The sequence below is a fragment of the Leuciscus leuciscus genome, assembly GCF_965113295.1.
Source record: "Leuciscus leuciscus genome assembly, chromosome: 6".
NCBI classification, from domain to species: domain Eukaryota; kingdom Metazoa; phylum Chordata; class Actinopteri; order Cypriniformes; family Leuciscidae; genus Leuciscus; species Leuciscus leuciscus.
The window spans coordinates 14,709,857-14,731,783 of record NC_138730.1 but is presented as its reverse complement, the minus strand read 5'-3'; the positions used below and the strand labels follow the sequence as shown (position 1 = coordinate 14,731,783).

The window sequence follows — 21,927 nt, the reverse complement described above, 5'->3', positions numbered from 1 at the left end:
TATATATAGCCGTTCTGGAGAAAACAGTGATGTCATCGTCCAGCTCAGTTCAGTTCTCATATAATGGTGTCAGTGCAGGTAGATCAATAATATTGTTGAATATTAAATAAAATGTTAAATTTAATGTCCCCAACGAAACAAGCCAAAAACCAATGGCAACAAAGGCGACAGTGGCAAGGAACCAAAACTCCCATCAGTGACAGCCTGGGTCCTCCCAAGGTTTTTTCTCCTTTCTCAGTCGGAGGGCCAGTTCTCCTCTGGCCAACGAACGAACAGTGTATGATTATGATTCAGGCAGCATTACAGGTCAGAAGTCAGATTGCATCGGAACAATCAGAATATTATCCAGTAAACTCAGAAGTAAACTCTGCAGGACAGTGGCCCTCCAGCACTGGATTTGAGGAACCCTGGTATAGGTTCTGGAGCTTTTACTAATGAGCTTATGAGTTGAATAAGGCGTTTGAAATAATGGAGGCATCCAAAATTTGATTTGTGTGAACAACTTGAACACTAGCGAAATCTACATTGGGAACGTTTCCTTTCCACCCTCACACAAAACTCTTGATTGCTTGAATTTCTATTGAGATGACTGGAGTTTGCTTGTGAAGTTTCGCTGGGCAATGGTAAATGTGGCTGCACCTTAAGATCCACTAAAATAACGTCCCTCCATTTAGGAAAGAAGCTTTTACCCTTAAGTGGCGCGGGCACATTTATAATTGTTCTGTGAAATCCAGTCATCTCAATAGTAATTCACACACTCAGGAGTTTCGCTTGAGGGCGATAAAAGTTGCAGAGGTGCAGATTTCACTTGTGTTTAAGTTGGTCAATCAAATTAGTCACGTTGACCAACAAAGTGTTGAAATTGAGCGGTTTCTCATTTATCGCCACACTATTGACAATGGACCTTTTTACGTGGTAAACAGGTAAACGTGTTAACACTGAAGGCAAAAAAGCTGTGGAACATATAACAAATCACAGATATTCAGATATATACAGATATACAGTGTGGTTGAGATCTTTGTTTGCATGCTCTCACAATGCATGACTTCCATGATGGCTCTCCAGACACCAATCATTTTAATGGTTTACCTTTTGAATCTTCAGAGATGTGTAATATTCAATATTTTTCCCCTACTCATTCTATTTGATGATTAATATTCAAGAGCAGCAGTTCTCTGGTCAAGTGAGATCAATGTGAGCAGTGCTGTGATGCTGCAGATGTAGGACCAAAACAGATTTATCGACTGAAAAAAAGTGTAGTGTTGCCCAGAGTTGTAACCAGGCCCGAAACAACGATCCCAGCTGCAAGAAATTTGTCCGTTCACCCTGAATGCAAAAATGGATGGGGTATGACGAAAACATGGGGATACAAAACAGCTAATTAAAACGGTTTTCCTTCTTTGCGCATTCTCCCACACTTGCAACACGTGTAACGTAAAACACATACCTTCTATTTATAACTTCCAATGCTTCACTAGATAAAATTATTTTAATAGTTTTTTCATGAAAAAGAGTTTGTGTCCAGGTAGAGCTAAAAACCCCAAATGTGTGGTTAATTAGGACAAAAACTATGGAAGAGAGAGCTTGAGAAATGTATTATCACTTTGTCAAATCTGGTTAGGACAGGGTCAAAGCTGGGCTGCTCTTGTCAGGAAGGTAGATCACCAGGAGAACAGTTTAGATGAACTCGAAACACACCTGAACCAATCAAGGCTTTGGAGGTGATTAAAAAAACACATGCATGTAAAGGTGGGTTGAAGTGAATGAACAGTCATGCTAGACTTTTCGCTCCACTGACTTCCTTCCAATCATACCCATGCAATTGTGAGAGACTGGAAATGCAAGCTCATGAAAAAATAAAATAAATAAAAAAGTTTGTGAACTGACTTGCACATTCACAACGAGAAGACGTGACTAATAGTATTATAGAGGATCTCAGTCTAGCGTGACTTCGCTTCTGTAGGGAACATGGATCTCCAGAAGCAGGACTGACACTCCCACCTTCAAGAGTTCATATCAGTGTAATAAAAACACACAAAGGAGTGGGTGAAACCAAAGTAACGACAAGAGCAGAGAGAGTTTACATAAATTTTGCACATTCTATTATGGTTTCATACAAAAAAAGGACAAAACAATATGACAATTTTGTGACAAACTGTACACATAGGAACAAAGTCTGCAGCTTCGTCTCTCAGAGTAGCCTGGTAATGTTACAGAAATATTATCTCCAATATTTTACATAAAATGAAATTAAATAAACATTGCTGAGTCACTGGGGGAACGAAACATTCAAAAGACCATTTTTCTCTAGTAATAGACATAGTCCTCAAGACGATGCCTAGAGGCCTTTTACCTAGATTGAGTTGCATTTGCTGGCTGACAGAATCTGACTGAGGAATTCAATGGTACACAATATGTTTTGTGTTTGATACATCAGAATCATTGAGGCCAAAAAACAAAAACAAAAAAAAGACAGAGGGGGCTCGGGTGCTGGTACAAATTCAGTTGCCATTGTCCAAGTGAACCACTAAGCAGGTCAGCTGCTCAGTGCAGGGAAGGGATTTCTCTTAAGCATCTACAGAGAGTTGTACCATGCATCACAAATACAGTTTCCTGGACCACAAACACAAGTCCATTACAAGAGATGTTTCTTGTCACACCATGATGTGTCCCCAGTTATTATTCTCACAATTGACGTAAGGTCAGAAAAAATCCCACGTGTCACAAGTACACCAATCAGGTGGCATGAGGGATCATAAGCCAAAACATTTGGCCCTGGATAACTGGTACCCACCACCTTCCGTCTGATACATCATAGAGAAAAAGCTAAGCCTTAGCCACCAATAAAGGGTTCCACGCTGATTTATACTGAAGTGCTTCCAGACGCCTGTCCAAGCCTGCAAAACTGTTCAGACCCTCAAGGAAGCTGATTTTGTAGCCATGTGTGGTTCTTTGTTGTCCCCTGTCCTCATTGTGGTTTGCCTCAGTGTTCCCAGAGAAGCAGGCGTGACCATTACTACCGCCCGCGACCGCCCCTCATAACACCGCGTGGAGCTCCTCGTCTGACATTTGGACCCACATTGGGACCAGGACCCCCTGGGTTAGGCGGCCCACCACGGCCCCATCCACCTCTTCCTCCCCGTGATGGAGGCCCATACCCACCTTCCTCTCTTGGTGATGGCCGACCTATGGGGAGTTGGATAATATTAGTATGCAGAATGCCATATTATGTATTTTACTTTAAAGGGGTCATGAGTTGAGAAAAAAAATTTTCCTAGAGCTTTTGATATATGAAAGGTAATCGTAAAACGAGGGATCTGCGAATTGGCCTACTGTGACGTCAGAGAGCGGCGAAACACCGCCTCAACAAAAGACCAACGCCTAATTCTGTAGCCAATTCGCGCATGAATTGTAATAGGTAAATAACATAGGCCTACGTGGCGCTAAACCGGATCGAGCTACCAAGCAATAAAATGCCGTTGAGGATTACAAAATATTGTGCAGTGCCTGACTGTGGAAGAACACAGTCGCTGCATAAGCTTCCTTCGGATTCCAATTTTAGGAATGCGTGGTTGAACTTTATTCTTAACGAAGTTCCAGCTCACGTTGGTGAAACATTGTGCATTTGATCGCTTCATTTCACCGCAGATTCGTAAATAAGACACAGGTCAAGGCTGGATTTGCAGACAGATTGAGATTTAAAAACGATGCTGTGCATTGCTGTATATATATGCTGTATATTGGATCCGACAGGAATGGTGCAACACACTAGCCTGGTTAAAACCAGACCATTCTCAGTAGTAACTGAGTTATGGTCTGGCAAAGCTTCATTAATAACTCATTTCCAAAGGGAAATACAATTTCCACCAACGGACGTCGCTCAAATGCCTCTGGGCGCAATTGGATAGACCTAAAACCAATCAGAGCGATCGTCATCGTGTAAAGCCACATGCTGCGTCCGAATTCGCCTAAGTTACACTACGCCATAAAACTATGTACTCTTTTTGTGAAGAAAAGGTATTTACTTTTGAATGTGTAGCAAAAAAGTAGGCAAGCTTTGGGACATACTACTTCGTCATCTTTATCGGACGGATCTGTCGCGTGCATCCTGTCACGTAAACTGCCCTGTCAATCATATTGTCACAGTTAAAATCCTCGATTAAATCTCATTTAATTTCCTACCGTTTCGGAGAGAAATGTAGTAGCACGTTCATCTGCCAGTGGGTCTTTCATAGAGACTGTCCTCATGTGTTTGCAATTTGAATATAATAATGCATTTAAAAGTTGGTGCGCTTCACCAACGGACGTCGCTCAAATGCCTCTGGGCGCAATTGGATAGACCTAAAACCAATCGTCATCATGTAAAGCCCGCCTCAACGTTTCTGATTGGTGCCTCGATTTGGACGAATTAGAAATCGGCTTTAATGGGCTCTTTGCCAGACTACTTGCAGAGCAAATCTAAATTTGCCAGAAGTTTATCTGGGTTTTCCCAGGCTAGCAACACACTTATTTGAGTAAAAAAAAATTATAATTAAATGTGCTAGTATTACATTGTTATAGATCGTTTGATATCTACTGATCCTGCGATTCGTGACCAGACTCGAACATGTATGGGCGAATCATTCCGGTTGCCATTTTTCCCACATTGGAAGTTTTCAAAACAATTCCTCACGTGAATTGACGGGGAGCCGAAACTCATTTTAATATGCAAAACTGTTATCCAATCATAGCAGTGGGTGTTAACTTCCAAGTCTTCAATGCTTCAAGGCCCATAAAAACCGAGCGTTTCAGGAGCTAGGCGCAAAAACAGTAGAAAAAAGCCTATAACTTACTCATTATGATATTTTTGAATGTAAAAACCACGCAAACGTCATAAGTTGACAGCAGTATACTTTTTTTTTTTTTTTAAGCCAGTTCATGACCCCTTTAAAACAAATGATTGTCACTTATCCATCGCTCACCTGCTCTGTCATCAGGCACTGCACCAGGGGAGTCCATATCACCAGTGCCTGGTCCGTCATGCCATGGGCGTTTGCGTGGGGGCAGCGAGGCCATATCCATGCCCTGTAGAGAGGAGGAACGCTCTCTACTGGCTGGAGACGGACTATCATGTATGTTGTGGTCTGGCCGCTGACCATCCCGATAACTCTCATGACCTGAACACACACATAGTTCTTTGATGTTAAGCTTGAGATTAAGTTAAAAGTACACAATGGGACTAAGAAAAGAAAAAAATCCCCAAACTGCTTTACTGTTAATATTATGCAACATCTGTTTTCTTGAAGCACGTGGACACACTATATCAAGTGTAGACGATGTTTCAAGAAGATCCACCTGAATGGCTCTTTGAAATTTACTGTGTAATAAGTTCTCATGAAAACATCCCAAAAAGTAAAAAAATAAAATAAATCAAGTGGCAGACACAATAGCAGTTTTAGGCTCCATGTATGTTTTGATTTTTACTTTGTCTTAATTATTGTCTTGCTCCATTTTCATTTCTTTGTTGTTTAGATTCATTTTTCAGCACCGAGATGGGCACCAAGGGCTTTCCGTTCTTCATAAAGAATTCCAAGTAAGGTTACGGGCTGCCCACAAACTATACACTGTTGTCACCTAGTCTAATATTTAAGGTTTTAAACAGACCCCATCCTGTCATCTCCTCATTGGTCATTTCATGTCACTGCTCTCACTACATTGCTTACACTAAAAGATGTCCTTGTTTCTGAGGCAAGTTACAGACAATGTTGGAATCCTCACACCTAACTGGCCGTCATCCAATTTGGCTTTGATCTGACTTTTTTGTTGTAAAAAAAAAAAAAAAAAGAAAAAAAGAAGTGTCTGTGACTGGAAAATGTGGCCTAAAATCATTTAGTGTGCACTCAGCTTTATGGCCTCAGTTAAAAAATGGGAATTTGCTCAAGCATGTCTTACTGCACTGCAACAACAAGAACATTAATTGGCATCCCCTTCATGAACTTCTACCTGAATCTCGCCCTCCCTCCCAGCCCTCCTGGTTTCTTCCTCCTTCATAGTGAGAGGGATAATCATCAGGAGTTGGGAGAAGCCCCTTTCTTCCTACACCACCTAAGAAAGATGTCATGTTCAAACCTGACACCTCAGTTTTAATGGACGCAACGTGAGCTCAAGGACTGGTGAATGGAATAGGATCTACCTCCTCTTGGTGGCCCACCACGTGGTCTTCCTCTTCCTCCCCATCCTTGGCCCATGTCTTCTTGGGAATCAAAGCTCTCATCTCCGCCATACTCCTCTTGGAAGCTGCCCATTCCACCACGCCCACTTGGGCCACCTCTCCTGTATCTGTACATTCAGAGACAGACAATAAAAATCAAGTATTTATCAATCAGTGGACAATTCTGGTCAAAGATCAGAAAATGTCTGTACAGGCTCATGCTAAAGAGTATACTTTGAAACGGTTGAACGATCGACAGGCAGAAAAGGAAGCATACTTCAGACTTTAGTGTCATGTTTCAGTCTTAAGAATCATTTTGAATAATTTGTATTTCTTTCTTTCTGCCAGAACACAGTAAAGCTAATTCTTGGCTAAATCTCAGGTTGCACGCAACACTTACGAATCATCTCCATGCGGTGGCCGTCTCTGCCTCTGGTCAAACTCCTCACCAGAACCCTCATAACCATCATACCTGTAAAGATGTCACCAGACACAAATTTCACATTCTAATCCATATAACTCAAGACATTTAAGAAAATCCGAATATACATTCATGTTGTGCTGAATGTAGCATACCTGTCGTGTCCCATGTACTCTCCATCATGTGAAGAAAACCTTTCCTGGCCCTCCCATTGGCCTCCTCTGTGACCTCCAGAGTATTCCTGTCCCGAACCCCCAGGGCCTCTTCTCCAGCCCTCTTGATAACCCCCATCGTCACCCCAGTACTGGCCTCCATCAGAGCCCTGACCAGCTCCTCCTGGGCCTTGTCGCTCCGATGGGGGTCCCATGTGATGGTTAGGTCCTCGAGAAGCATCTCCTTATAAAAACAGACAAGGAGAGCACAAACAAGACATTATTAACTTTCACACACTAGTTTTAATTAAATCATCTTACATACGAGTTATTAAACCTTAACCATAAAATCACACCGGAACATTCAAATCTGCGTTGGCGTTGACCCAGAGAAAGCATTTATCCGCTTCACAAATATTCTTTTCAATCACACAGCATCATTATTTCTGCTACAAATATTCATAACCACAGAAGTACCAGGATAAAAGTTTATAGTTTGGATAAAAACACTGATGTTTACAGAAGCAATCAAAATAGAGCAAATCACCTTTTGAAAGTAACTTGGTGCTATAAATAACGATTGTACAGATTACATTGTTACAATAACAGGCGGCGACAAGTGACTGATAAAATGTCATTGAATCATTCATTCAAAAGATTTGTTCAAAAACAACAAATTAATCCAGTAATGAAACAAGTGAATCATTAATGAGTGAGCCATTGAATCATTCTTTCAAACCAAGTTTTTAAAATAATTCAGATAAATTAAACATTTTAAATAGACTGCAGCAATTCATATTTTATCAGAACCTCTAGCAAGTGACGTTATTTTGTTTAGTTGTCTGTTCGGAGAGAATCGTGATATCTGTTCGAAACCAAAAATCGTGATTCTCAATTTTTCCAGAATGGTGAAGCCCTAATATGAGTAACATTTCTTCCCTCAAGAGGCTGAGCATTACCTTTCCCATTAGGACCCTGCTGTCCCATTCCATGCATCATTGACTGAGGCCCAGGATTCTGTCCCTGAAAGACATGCACAAGATTTCAGCAATAGAAGCTACTCTGACATTTATTCAATTACATCTCTTTGTCCTAAACATTCACAGATGTGTTCATTCCAACGGTTTCGTCACCTGGTTGAACTGTCCTCGGTTTCCATCACCCATGTGTGGTGGTTTGCCTTGCATGTATGGTGGAGGGCCCTGCATATTGCCTGGAGGTCCTTGCATGTTTCCTGGTGGCCCCTGCATGTTGTTTGGTGGTCCATGCATACCCCCTGGAGGAGGCCCCATTCCATGCATATTTCCCATGCCCTGCATATTGCCATGAGTCCTGGGTGGAGGCCCCATCATACCCCCTTGCATGGGTCCCTGATGGCCCATCATGTTTCCATGAGGCACAGGCCCCCTCATGTCCTGATGCATCATTCCACCCTGTGGAGGCCCCTGTCCTCGCGGTGGTGGTCCCATCATACCCCCTGGAGGTCCACCAGAACCCGGGGGCATTCCTCCAGGGGGGGGTCCTTGCATACCTCTGGGGCCAGACATGCCAGGAGGACCCTGGGGTCCCATGTTCCTGTGAGGGCCAGGATGACGTGGAGGTCCCATAATGCCCTGTGGAGGAGGACCCTGGTGCATAGGTCCTGGTGGACCCATTTGGCCGGAAGATATGAATGGACCAGGTATTCCACCTGGTCCAACTGGAGGCATATTGTGCTGCATTTGTTGTGGAGGCATGGATTGAGGGAAGCCTTGTGTTGGAGGGGGCATCGGACCACCCTGCCCTGGAAAGGGAGGCACTGGCCCTGACTGTCCAGCAGGGGGAGGCATTCCCTGCTCTTGTAATTGTGCCATTCGATCCATCTTCAGTTGCTATAGACACAATTTTTTTTTTTTTTATAAAAATTAATTAACCAGTGTTGATATGCATAACATAGTGATGATTCACATGTTTACAGCACAATGCTAAAGCTGTACATGTAAGCATATTAGCTGACCTCTAGCAACATTGGGTTTGTATACTGCAGGGCAGCCATTTCCTGCTCAATCTCTGCTTGCGTCTTCTTCTTGCCATCTACTTTCTTCTCATCCTTCCTTTCTTTTGGAACCTCTCCAGGAGCCAATGCTGGAACCTTATTCTCTGCCCAGGCCTATTGAATGAGATAAAAAGTGAAGGACAGACAACTAGCCAAATTTGTATCCACAAGATCCAAACCACAGTATGTCTGGCAGTGCTACTAAAACATATGTATAAGTCCATCATACTGACCTGTTGAAACTGAGCTGGAATAGGTTTTGCATAAGGAACTTTTTTAGTCGGGGGCTTTTTTTGGTCCTTCAGCATAACCTCTTCCATTCCCCAGTCCAGCCCAGGGATGCTCATCTCAGGCTCTGCTACCATATCTTTTCCTAAGCACACAATCACAATTTATCAATAACCAACCAATTACCTATACATGCATACATTGAATGTCAATAAATATTGACTGTGATCATGTATGTGTGTGCTAACCAGTTTGTTCTTGTTCCATGGCAGCCTTCAGCGTTTCTGGGATCCCCATGCCCGGAATGGCAGCAACATTATTGGTCTCCATGTCATCTAGAATTACCCCAGGATAAAGCATTATGAATTCATATGTACATCCTCTATAGGGCTTCCAAATTGCAAGAGGTCAAGGGACACTAACCATATTCCATCCCATCTTCTGACATTCCAGGCAACAAGTTCAGATTGTATCTGTCCCGCATCTTGTCCCCTGGCCGATTCCTTGTCCAAAATTTGCTGAGGGAGTGATCACAGAGCAATGAGCTAAAATCTATGCATTTTAGGTTTACAATTTTAATTTCTTTGTTTCTGACTGTTCACTTAACTGTATGGCATTTATTTAATTTATCAATGTATTAATTTAAATATTAATAAAGGAGTGTGGTAAATAATATATTGTTTGCTGCATCCAGAAATGTAACAAAACTGTTATCGAGAATTGGGAAACTTCACTGTTATTGGTATTGGCAACTGAAATTTTGGTGAATGTAACAAACAACCCTGTGTCAACCACATGAAAGTTTTGTTACACTCACTCACCTGGTGTGGTCATTAGACCCAGAACACAAGATGTGGCCCAGTGGATGCCAGGCTAAACTCCAGATCATTCCTTCATGAGCCATCTCCATTCCTCCCACTTCTTTCTCCACACTAGCAAAATATTTCAACCACATTAGCAGTCAAATAACATGCGACAAAGTAAAATGTTTGACTAAATTCAATTTTCAATTTTGACTAAAGCTACCATATATGGATACAGAAAGCATCTGAACGGAGCTTACCCTACATTCCAAAATAGCAGCGATCCATCAGAGCCTCCACTGGCAAACATGCCTTCATGAACTGGGTGCCAGGCAACAGCTGCAAGTCGAAAAACATGAGTATAGGACACACTGCTTCACCACCACAAGAGCCGTTCATTCACTTTCTCATTAGGACTATAATACCTGTGGCTTCTTTCTTGTGTCCTCTAAAAATCTGTAGCTCCTCTTTGAGGTTGCGGATGTCAAACAGTTTGCATAAATGGTCACGCGACGCCGTCAACAGCCAGTTGCCATTGAGGTTCCACTTCACCTCCATGACAGTGTTTTTATGCGCGTGTCTGAGGACAAAACACAACCGAAAGATTAATAGCCCCACTTAATCGCTTTTAGTTGATTAAGTACTCCAAACCTTTCATAAAAAGATTTTCAATGCAGCTACAACCATTTTTATTGTTAAATGGCTTAATACATCGAAGTAGCACTTATCAAACCATTTGCGGTCTGCTAATTTAGTATATTTTTTTAAGTTTATTTTTATTAAACAAAGCATGGTTTAATTTCTCAGTCTACAGTGTAAAACTCAGAAGGCCTCAAGTCATAGAGTGCACTGTCTCCCTTTTAGTAGCTCTGAGCTAGGACTGTGCAATTAACCATAATTATTTTTTTATTCTGGCTTCCAACGATTATGAAAACAAGATAGTCAAGGTAAAATGATTATTGCACCTTTATTTCCTTCACAGCGGTGCACTTTCTTTGCTCCCTAAAAGCCTAAACGTAACATCCAAATCAGCCAAATAAGTGAGCGTTGTAAAATGCAGTCTACTGTTGCTATTACTGCTTACTGTTTGATATTAAACAGTGTTATTAAAAGCACATTAAACACAAAAGAGAAACTGTTCCCCAGGTGGCGGTTCGAGATTGAGCCGAATGCGGATAAGCAAATGGGCTTCAGATACGCACGTAAACATGTACACAAAAATGTCCAAATGCCTTTTTGGATAGTATTCACGTAAACACTGTGGGTTAATGTACGCAGTGCATGAGTAAATGTACACAGTTGAGAAAGAACACATGTGTAACAGTATATTGGATCTGTGCATTAGCTCATAAAGTGACAGCAGCCTAATATACCTGCTGCATTCTGTCATTAATGATAATCAAACAACAATTGACATAAGGTATTCAGTCAAGATCAGTGAGTGATTTTCCTAAGTAGCTTTAATAAGAATGAATCTTTATTCAACATGTACAGTGAGACTATGCAGTGTTATTTTACATTTGATTATTCAATCTTTTTTTATTGGCTATTACATACTGTATCTGAATACCACGGTTAAGTGCATCTTCCTGAAATTAAAACAGTGTTTATTTAATTTGCATTTTCATTCTCTTGTATTTATTTGTCAGTTTTGTTTGTAATTAGTTTATTTGTTCTTATTGTATTGCTGACCGTTCAATTAAGTAATTGTTTTGAGGACCGTATTCTTACATTAGTTTACAATAGTATTGTTTTTTGAAGTATTGATAATTGTGAAATTTCCCCGATATTTAAAATGACTCATATTGTGAAATAAGACTTTGATCATATCACCCACCAATAACTGTGTTAAATATTCTTGATTATGATTTTTGCCATAATTAAGCAGCCCAGTCTGAGCACCAAATGCAACAACGATAAAGAGATGCTTTTGTTGTTGTTGAGATGTGTAAGTGTCGGAGGATTCATGAAAGAAAGATTAAGATGTGCACCTGTTATTTTCCTCTGCTTTAAGAACAGGAAGAGGATTGGACTAATACAAATCAAAGATAACCCAATGAAAGACCATTTGTTGAGCAAAGTGTAAACAGGTTGGAAGAGACTGTATAAGAATGAGTTTTGAGTAAAATTGTTAGATAATCAGCTGACATCTCTGCTTTGTTAATTGAAACGAAGTATATCTTTTGACACCTTGAACTCCTGACTCGAGAAGTTTCTACAGAGACAAAGATTGACTTCTGCCACCACACTAACTTACAGTGTTGCCAAACTTTGTCCAGTCTTTGGGTCCCAAAATTTGATGGGTTGCTGGCTGTCTTTGCTGCCGGACACCACCAAACCCTTTGTGGGATGCCAATCCACACACTTCACGTCTGCTCCATGTCCTGGAAACATATGTAGGTTTCGAATGAGTTTGTGACATAAAAAGAGAAACAGTGTATTTGGATATATTTTTCTTTAATATTTCAGAAAAACATTGTTACTCAAGAGTAACACTTTTATTGTTTTTGATCCCAAATTAAGCATTATGTTCCATATATATGTGCCATAATATTTTACTACTCATTAATAAGCAAAGCCAGCCTAAGTAAGCCAGAACAAAACACATGTTATTGGATTAAACTCCATTATTAATCAAGTCACATGCCACTAATTAGCAAAATAATAAATCTCATAAAATTCATAGACAAATGGGACACTTTGACTATCAAATAATGGCATTATTTAACATCATGTGATTGTCACAAAAACATAGCTCAGAATAATAAAGCTAGCATGAGCTTGTTTATGAATTTATATTAATGTCTGGGTGAAGCTGCATGGATCCTTAGCTGTATTTTTAGTTGACAGATGAATGAACACTTGTGTGTTTGCACAAACATGAGGAAAAGAAAGGAAGCCTATAGTTAAATGGAGTGAAAATCCCTGTTGTAAAAGAATGCGAGTTCTGTTTTTATGCAAATCTGTGAGATCTTTTTAAAAGTAACTAAAAAATTAAATTAAATAAAAAGCAAGAGTCCTATTTTTATTAATGATAAAAATCAGGCCCATTCTAGATCACTGTAACAGGGATAGTGCTATATCTTAAAGACACGTAGCATTCGGGAAAACAAACAACAACAAAAAAATGTGGAGATAAATTTCATATGTGAAAGGTCTTACAATGTATGAAACCTGTGCTAATCAAATTTTTTCATGCAATACTTTGTTTATTTGTTTACAGTCCTAAGTCTGAACATTTTACTGCCAAATTGACAATATTGTGTCTTCTTTAATTCATTATTATTTCAATCAAATGGAGATCCAGTAGGTCATAAATTGGGTGAAAGTAATATCTTCTCTTTACTTAAATTTCAGGGCACTTTGTCACTGTCTTAACTGGTACACTATTGAAGTGCACATAGATGCAAATTTCAAACTACCTTCCAGCAAACTAGCATAAAAAAAAAGTATATGCATCTAGTGAGGTTGAAATATTTGACCTCTCAAAAGTACACAAAGTACTCGACTTGAGTTGTTACAAGACAAAGGTTAAAAACCTAACATTAAGCACAAGCTTTATTTTTTATTTTATCACAAAGCTTCCATACCCAGTCACTCACATAATTTGTTTGCATTAATCACACATTGAGTTATGTTTTATGACTTTCTATAGACGTAGTGGTTTATATACTGTACAAACTGTATATTCTATCCCCTTACACTAACCCTATCCATCACAGAAAACTTTCTGCATTTTTACATTTTCAAAAAAAAAACAAAAAAAAAAAGATCACTTAGTATGATTTATAAGCTGTTTTCCTCATGTGGATAAATTTTTTTTTTATACTTTTGGATAATGCCATCTTTGTGGGGACATTTTGTCCCCATAACGCAGGACACACATACATACAAAAGAAAACATCTGAGATGAAAAGGACTGGCACTGTTATTGAACAGAATATTAAACAACAACAATAATAATAATAGACTAAAATCCATAAGTCCCACCATCATGGCATTGCATGGCATGGCATCTAATGGCTTTTTTTTTCTTTCTTTTTTTTAAGTAGTTCAAGGTATTACATGTTCTTCAGTTTTATTACTTTTCAAACAAGAAGCCCATTACCATGTGATGATGTCTGTGCATTTCAGGTGGAATATTTTTTCCAAAATGGTGAAAGGTCAGGTTATACATGTCTCGCATACATAAATGAGTATGTTGCTGGTATTGAAAGAGACAAATGCCTCATCTTCACTACATTGTAATAAACACAAATATTTCAAATTATGCCAGAAGGATCAACTCTTTTTAAACTAAAAGTCAGCAGTTTTTCTTAAAGTGCTGAAACAGAAAGTACATTGTAACGGGTGATACAGGCAAGTGACGGTTTAGAAATGCTACAGTGCGTGCAGAATTATTAGGCACGTTGATTTTCTGATCATAGTTTTTTTTTTTTCAGGCACATTTTACCAATTCCAAACCACATTAACCTTAATAACTATTATTACTTTTGTATTTTATCATTTATAAGTGATAATTGTTCATGAAGGCTGGAAATTAAAAAACGCCTTATATGCAGGTGTGCATAATTATTGGGCACGTTTTCTTTTACAGATAAAATAAGCCAAAAAAGAGATTTAACTCGGACTGAAAAGTAAAAAATTATGAAATGCCCACGAGGAGGATGCAATACTAGAAATTGCAGATAAGGCATGACTATTGGACTGTGAAAGGCTCATTGGGTCAGACAAAAACAGGTGGAGAAGAAAAGATGTTGACTGCAAAAGAATTAAGGTGAAGAATTAAGTGTGAAACCATCAGGAACCCTTTAGTCTCCAGTGCCACCATTTCCATTTTCCAGAACTGCAACCTCTCTCCTACCCTGAAGTCCGTTTTGCAGAGATGGACTAAAAATGAACTCACAAAACGTACTGCCAGACTCTGGAAGATGAATTATTCAAACAATGGTGCAAGAGGATGTGGTGCTGGTCCTTCAAGAGTCACTCTCAATCTGTCTTGTCTATAAAAAAAAAAAATCAGTCTTCATGTATTTTACTACACTTCAGCTTGTGAATCTTATTAAATGGGATCATTGTTTAGGATTCTTTACCCAACCGAAGTCTCTGAGATCCTGACACCTTGCTCTTCTGGAGACTACAGGTAGGTTGCAGTTCTGGAAAATGATGGCGCTGGAAACTAAAGGGTTCTTGATGGTTTCACACTTAATTATTTTGCAGTAAACATGTGTCTTTTCTTCTCCACCTGTTTTTGTCTGACCCAATAAGCATTTCACTGTCCAATAGTCATGCCTTAACTGCAATTTCTAGTATTGCATCCTCCTCGTGGGCATTTCATAATTTTTTACTTTTCAGTCAGAGTTAAATCTCTTTTTTGGCTTATTTTATCTGTAAAAGAAAACGTGCCCAATAATTATGCACACCTGAATATAAGGCGTTTTACATTTCCAGCCTTCATGAAGAATTATATATCACTTATACATGATTAAATACAAAAGTAATAGTAGTTATTAATATTAATGTGGTTTGGAATTGGTCAAATGTGCCTGAAAAATAAAAATGCTCAGAAAATCAATGTGCCTAATATAATTCTGCATGCACTGTATATGCTAACCTAACTCAGCAAGTTTAAATTTGATTCTGTACTACAGTGTGACTTTCAAAAGCAATACATGATGAGATATGGCTTAATGCTTATTCTGTTTAGCTATAAGTCATAGGAAAAAAGTTTAGATTTTTTAAGATAACAGATCATCACTAGGATTTGATAATCTGTTTGAAAAAAAGATTGAGAAAGAAAAATATTTAAACAATATCTTAACCTTTCTACTACAAAATGTTTTTTTTTGGTAGTAGTACTGCGGCAATAGTGCACCACATTATTAATGTTTTTTTACACAAGACTATAATACTCAAAACACAGGGTTATTAGACGCAATAGTTTGCAGATACAAGCAATAAAATGCTCATACAGAAAGCTATTTTTTTTCATGTTCATGTGCATTAAATTTCCACAAGAAATAAAATTAATTCCTAAAAGAAAAAGGTGTACAAAACACTATTAACAGAGAAAACTATATCTTTGGCATTAATAGATATCATAAAAAAAGGATTTATCAGTAAAATATTACTTATAATCTCAAATAAATAAATCTCTAATAAATATTTAAATTGCAGACCCATGAAAACTGCCAAAACAATGCAAGAACATGAAACTGATACCACCAGCCCATGGTAAAGTGTGCAGATTTGTGTGAAAGACAACATGAAGACTTGTGTTTGTGAACCCAGATGACAGTGTAATTTTGTTCAAAGGAAAGCGTTTGTGAATATCTCCACATCTTATATAACATACCTCTCAGAATTCTTTCCTCGTGACAGCGCAGAAAGTCCCAGATGCGTACAGTTCCATCATCAGAGCAAGTGGCAAATTTATTATCCGTAGGAGAGAAACTGAAGACACAGCAGGGAGAGAATCAACAATGAAGGACAACATAGCAGTTCTCTGTGGGCTGGACATCTTACAGGGGCGCTTTGAGTTGATCTGACAAGGAACCATCCATCTCTTTAGCAGACAGCTCACTCTACAGAACAGCCTTATACTCTAGCTTAATTTTTTTTCACATCTCAAATAAAAAAAATAAATAAAAAAAATCAGATGCTAAAACTATGTAGGCTGCTCATAGACAGCACACAAGCTAAAAGGATTTCAATAGTTAAAACTGCCCACACATTTCCCTGTATTCTGAGCCCTGTCGTACAACGTCAGAAATAGGAATGAGCATATTAAAATGATTTACTTATTTGGTTCGATCAGTGAACACAATCATCTCTACACAGACCGCTCTTCCTTCCAGAGGGCACACAAGCTGGTTCAAGCATTTGGCAAAACTGAGCCTGCCTCAGTTTACCAACTCACTCTTTGACCTCCAAAAACACACCATTACTTTACTATTTCTACAGACAAATGAAGCAGAATTATCACACCACCTAACACCATGAAGTACTAGTGTTAACCACAGTGCTCAAAAGTTCTTAAGATTGCCACTGAAGTAAGCAAAAGCCTCTCTTCAGCAGGTTTTACTTCAACCCATGAGCCATTTGTATAAATTGATTACACTGGCTTTAAATTTGTGGCTTCCTTTTTTGTTTTTAAATATTGTAGGTGAAATTGCATTTTATTGCATCAGAAAGAACGTTACATGCCCTGCATTGTGTCTGAGTTAACAGAATGAAAAGGAGAGTGCCAGTGAATAAAAAACAACAACTGGATTTCACTGTGAATGAAAATGTTGCCATGTGCATTTATACCCGTAGAGTTGCATCGAAGTGAATATCTGACTTATTTATTCTTAAAAATCTTTATTTAGAGGCAGTATTTTTATTAGGGAAGACTTGTTTTATGGGACTGACTGAAAGTGTGGCACAGGCTCTGATGGCCAGTCGGGAGAGCACAGCTCCTGTCTCATTGTTAAACCATTGTGAACTGAAACTTGAAGTTGTGTAGTTTTCCTACAATTACACCAGCGCAAGGACAAGACAAGAGTCCAGCACCTCCAATACGGAGGCTCCATAAACCCTTCCAACAAACACGTTAGTCCCTGAGGGTCTTTTTAACGGACGTGTTTTTTTTGTTTTTTATTATCCTAGACTGCATGTTTCATCACCTTAGAATATAAATAATTGGAAATACTTTATTTAAAAGTGTGAAAAAGACACCTTTTCTGTACAAAGTAATTATGTATATAAAAGATAAGGATACATAGCTCATAAGCCACAGGTGACAAATAAATGCAGTGTTGCAACAACAACACACACACGTGTCAATAATAAAGGACATGAACATTGAGCAGCACAGGGAAGAGTATATCAGAACTGACAGCACTGAGGAGAGCCCCCTACAGGCAGAGCCCTGCCACTGCAGGGGCAGTAACAGGCTCGGGTTAACTACAGAAAATGGTAGATTGTGTATAGACCTGGCCTCTCTAATCGCCTCCTTGTGAGCCTGGAACATCTTGACGTTATTCATGTTGGACTGCCAGTACTTCACGTAACCTCCATGGTCAGCAGTCAACATCCACATGTCATTGTGAGACCAGGTCATTGCCCTGACAGGGCTGTCATGAGCCTATGAGAACAAAGAGAAGAAAATTTGATAAATAAGCAAGGGCCTTTTAGCAAGCTTATGAGGTTGAGGCAAGGTGATGTCCTCAAATCAAAAACATGGTCTCTGGTTACCTGCAGAATTGTCTCAAAGTTAAACGTGAGCCCATTCCATAAAGTGAACTCCCCGCTGGAGGCACCCGTTACAAGCCGCCTGCCTTCAGGAGTCCACTATACGAAGGGAAGTAAAGGATACGGAAATATTTAGAACAACCAAAGGACTTGGTTTTATGTGGAAAATTATGTATTTCAACTAGTATAACATACTTTTTAAAATACAAGCCTAACACTTACCCGCACAACAAAAACAGGGCATTTGACTTTGTTGGTGGAGGTTCTGACAAACTTTGTTGTAACAGCATTCATAGAGTTATTAAGCATACCAACTGGAGGAACAAGCTGCAAGAAAAGTAAGTATTTTATTAGATGGACTTGAAGGAAAAACATACAAGAGCTGAGCAAAGTAGTAGTAATAAAACATACATCATTGTAGCAGCCTGCATCTGGCTGAATAGCACGGAAATCTCGATGATCTCGCTGCCACAATCGATTCTGAAATACAGCAATTAGCCAAATATTAAGATTGCTAGAGGAGGGAGGGCTCTGTTTATGTTAGTTCATTTTTTTCTCAGGATTATACCTCAAGATATCTGATGACAGATGGATTATAGTCAATGGTCTTGCGGTTGACAGCTTTCCTCATGCGCTTGCCATCAAAAGTGAGCTGCTGCATGGCCTGCTGCTGGGCAAAGTCCGGCCTCTTGTAGAACAGCTGTCGAGGAGCCTGGTGCTGGAACCGGGGCATGTGGAAGAACCGGGGAGGGGAGCCGATATCGGTCGCCATGTTTGACACCTGGAGATGTGAAGGGAAGGACATTTACTATGGGTTTCGGCTCACTTTAAATGAACAAAATTTAACCAATTGCACAGGTCAATGGAAAATGTAACACAAAGAGAGACAGAGAAGATATTAACATCAAAAATAACATCTGCGCCATAAGCCCATCAACTGGTGAATAAGAAACATCTCATTCTACAGCACAAGGAAACTGTGAACTGCATGTCATAACTTAAGCAGCAACAACATAAAATAGATACGGCAATCAATCAATATGGTTCTTCAGGATGTGAAAAGAGTATTCAGAAAGAATAAACAGAGTAATTAAGTGAAAATAGACAACAGTACACAAAATAGGGTAAAGACTTTGTAATCAATCCAAAGAAATTATCATAATTATAAATTGGCTTCCATTTAAAGCAAGCTATGGCATGGTGCAAGTGATATCAAAGCAACCCCAAGTTGATTTTAGAAACCTTTTCCAGGGCAGGATAATTTTACATGTCAGAGAACTAACATCAATGTTTGTTGGTGTTGAGTATCTGGAAACACACTCCATGCTCAAGATGAACTGAACCATGAATAAAATAGGGCAGCATCTAAAACAGTTTTTAGTGTTATTAAAACCTGAAACACAGCCGAAAACAGACATTTACCCTTAACAACTTTTAAGCAAGCAGCACAAAGAGAAAAATCCCCAAAATCAAAAGCATCTGAGTGAGTTCACATAGCGTAACAGCGCAGCGCTTCTGGGTTGTACGTCAGAACGTAGGCTCACTATTGGCCGACGCTAGTCATGTGTGTGATGCTGGCCAATAGTGAGCCTACGTTCTGATGTACAACCCCGAAGCGCTGCGCTGTTACACTACATGAACTCACTCAGAGGCCCACACAGAAGAAAATTAATAGTTGAATAAAGTTATTTTTGTGTTTTTTTACGCACAAATGGTATTCTTGTTGCTTGATAAACTTATGGTTGAACCACTGTAGTCGCTTGGACTAATTTAACCAGTCTTAACTAACTTCCTGAGCTAGCAAGTTTCAATAACATAGAAGCCTATGGAGGAGTGAGCCAGCTCTCAGATTTAATCAAAAATATCTTAATTTGTGTTCCGAATATGAACAAAAGTCTTACGGGGTTGGAACAACATGAGGGTGAGTAATGACAGAATTTTAATTTTTGGTTGAACTATCCCTTCAAAGGATAAAATATTTCACTCATAAATATATAATTGTGTGTCAATAAAATTGTGCCGTGGTCAGGGTGGCTTGAGTCCAATCCCATTCTGGACCCCTTTTTTGTCTATGGCTGGAGCAGTGATTCTCAACTGGTGGGTCACATCCCCCCAACAAATCAGAAATCAGTTCTGTATCCGTTCAGGGCTAATTAATCTGTAATTTGGTAGATACTAGTGAAATTATGATGCTGGTTGAGGTTGGCACATAAAGTACATTTTCAGGTTAAAAAAAACAAAACAAAAAAACTTTCCCAGTGTATTGTGTCACCACTTGATGTCTAATGTAAAATCTGCATCCTGAACCAATACCATTTGCAAAGCACTGTCCCGGAGTACCCTAACCACCTTAAAGCCTGTGCAAATTATTAATTTTTGAAAAACATACATTTTATTTCACCCTCACAGAGACTAAGAAATTCATACAGCGTATTGTGCATCATCCAGTGGATTATTATACATATAAAAGGCACTACACATACAATCAAAACCCAGTTCTTCTGTACAAAAGTAATCATTAACATTACCAGAAACTTAAATGAAACAAAAGTACTTTAACAGAATAAAAGTGAGAACATTGCCTGTGACTAAACGTGTATTTTGATATATGACAATATAGAGTATACTGCATGTATGTGTGATTGATTATATATTCAACTAGTTTTTAAGAGTAAACTTTAGCAGTAGAAGGAACGAATAAGAGACAAAAAAAATGTCCATCCAATGGCCTTTTCGCAAATATATTCCGAGTCGAATTAGAGCAATGTAAATGTTAAGAAATCTTCAGTTATGTGGGGTAACATTGACGTGTTTGTGAAGACCAGTAAAACATTTGTAGAGTTAGTTTCATATGTTTTCTTTAGGTGGCGTTACATCCCGCATTGATGTAATAACGCAGAGCTCAATTACAAACAAATTTAAAAACCAACAAATCATGAAACAAGTATTAAATACACGTATCTCTTAAATGCAGACACTAAAACAAAACGTGAATTCGTGGTTGATGCATCATTTATACCTGTAATCTCTTGTTTGAGGTCGTAAATGTCTCTTCAGTTCGAGGTCTGTTAGCTGTTAGCCGTTAGCCAGCTAACACACAATACCTGACGCTACCACAGGCCCTCACAAACACGGCACATTTCCGCCGTCTACCAAAATGAGAATAGAATCTCCTTTTTAAAAAAGCGTTTATTTTAGAGCAGAATGTGTCCACTGAAGCAGATAATTGTGTGTTGGCTGTGAGCGGTTATTTCTTTCCTGTCTCCCGCAAAGCGTGTTTAAATGGCGCCCGGTCAATACTTGAGAAACTCACCCAAAATATCCAGTGCTGACTGAGTCTATATACCTAAATTTAACACACGACTCTTCCTTGTGGAGACTGTTCTAGTCTCTTTCTGAAAATGAAATGTCAACTGTCTTCAAATTACGCGTCAATTTAATATTTTTTGCATTAAATCACCCCCCCTGCCTCCATCTCGAGGCTTCCTCTCATTCTCGTCGCTTTGAACTCCAAAACGACGTCATGACGTCAGACGTATCGGCGGGAGAACTGCGTCACGGCTTGTTTATTTACCCGTCATTCAAACGCGGTGGAGAATAACATATTTATTTATTTATCTAATATATGTAGATGAACATAATATATGTATATATGTATACTAAACGGGTTATTTATGAACGCATTATAAATAATGCATAGAGTATATATTATATAATAATATATATAATATATAATAATAATATATTATGCAATAATATTATATAATCATGATATATATGTATATATGTATAATTCTACGCATTATTTATAATAAGTACCTCTATTTTTACTTCTGCCTATTTTTGCCAATTTATTTAGTTAT

The 21,927-nt window shown here is 38.9% G+C and overlaps 1 protein-coding gene across 6 annotated transcripts; it reads right to left on the bottom strand.

Moving 5' to 3' along the window:
- Positions 1 to 2,079: 2,079 nt before the first annotated feature.
- wdr33 (WD repeat domain 33) lies at positions 2,080 to 21,589 on the bottom strand. 6 transcript variants are annotated; one of them, XM_082173934.1, is made up of 23 exons: positions 21,084 to 21,589; positions 18,633 to 18,845; positions 18,476 to 18,544; positions 18,287 to 18,391; positions 18,068 to 18,163; positions 17,806 to 17,957; positions 16,185 to 16,282; positions 12,087 to 12,213; positions 10,255 to 10,409; positions 10,090 to 10,168; positions 9,848 to 9,958; positions 9,450 to 9,544; positions 9,275 to 9,361; positions 9,032 to 9,171; positions 8,760 to 8,912; positions 7,897 to 8,634; positions 7,723 to 7,786; positions 6,767 to 7,004; positions 6,591 to 6,662; positions 6,173 to 6,318; positions 5,983 to 6,084; positions 4,962 to 5,156; positions 2,080 to 3,186 (listed from the first exon to the last, which is right to left on the bottom strand). In XM_082173934.1, exons 2-23 carry the CDS (start codon positions 18,834 to 18,836, stop codon positions 3,017 to 3,019), a joined length of 3,396 nt encoding a protein of 1,131 aa, XP_082030060.1. In that variant the 5' UTR covers positions 18,837 to 18,845; positions 21,084 to 21,589; the 3' UTR covers positions 2,080 to 3,016. The 6 variants fall into 6 exon arrangements, with proteins under 6 accessions (XP_082030060.1, XP_082030055.1, XP_082030057.1 ...); XM_082173929.1 differs by lacking the exon at positions 5,983 to 6,084 and having other exon boundaries at positions 6,767 to 7,007; XM_082173931.1 differs by lacking the exon at positions 5,983 to 6,084.
- Positions 21,590 to 21,927: the final 338 nt, after the last annotated feature.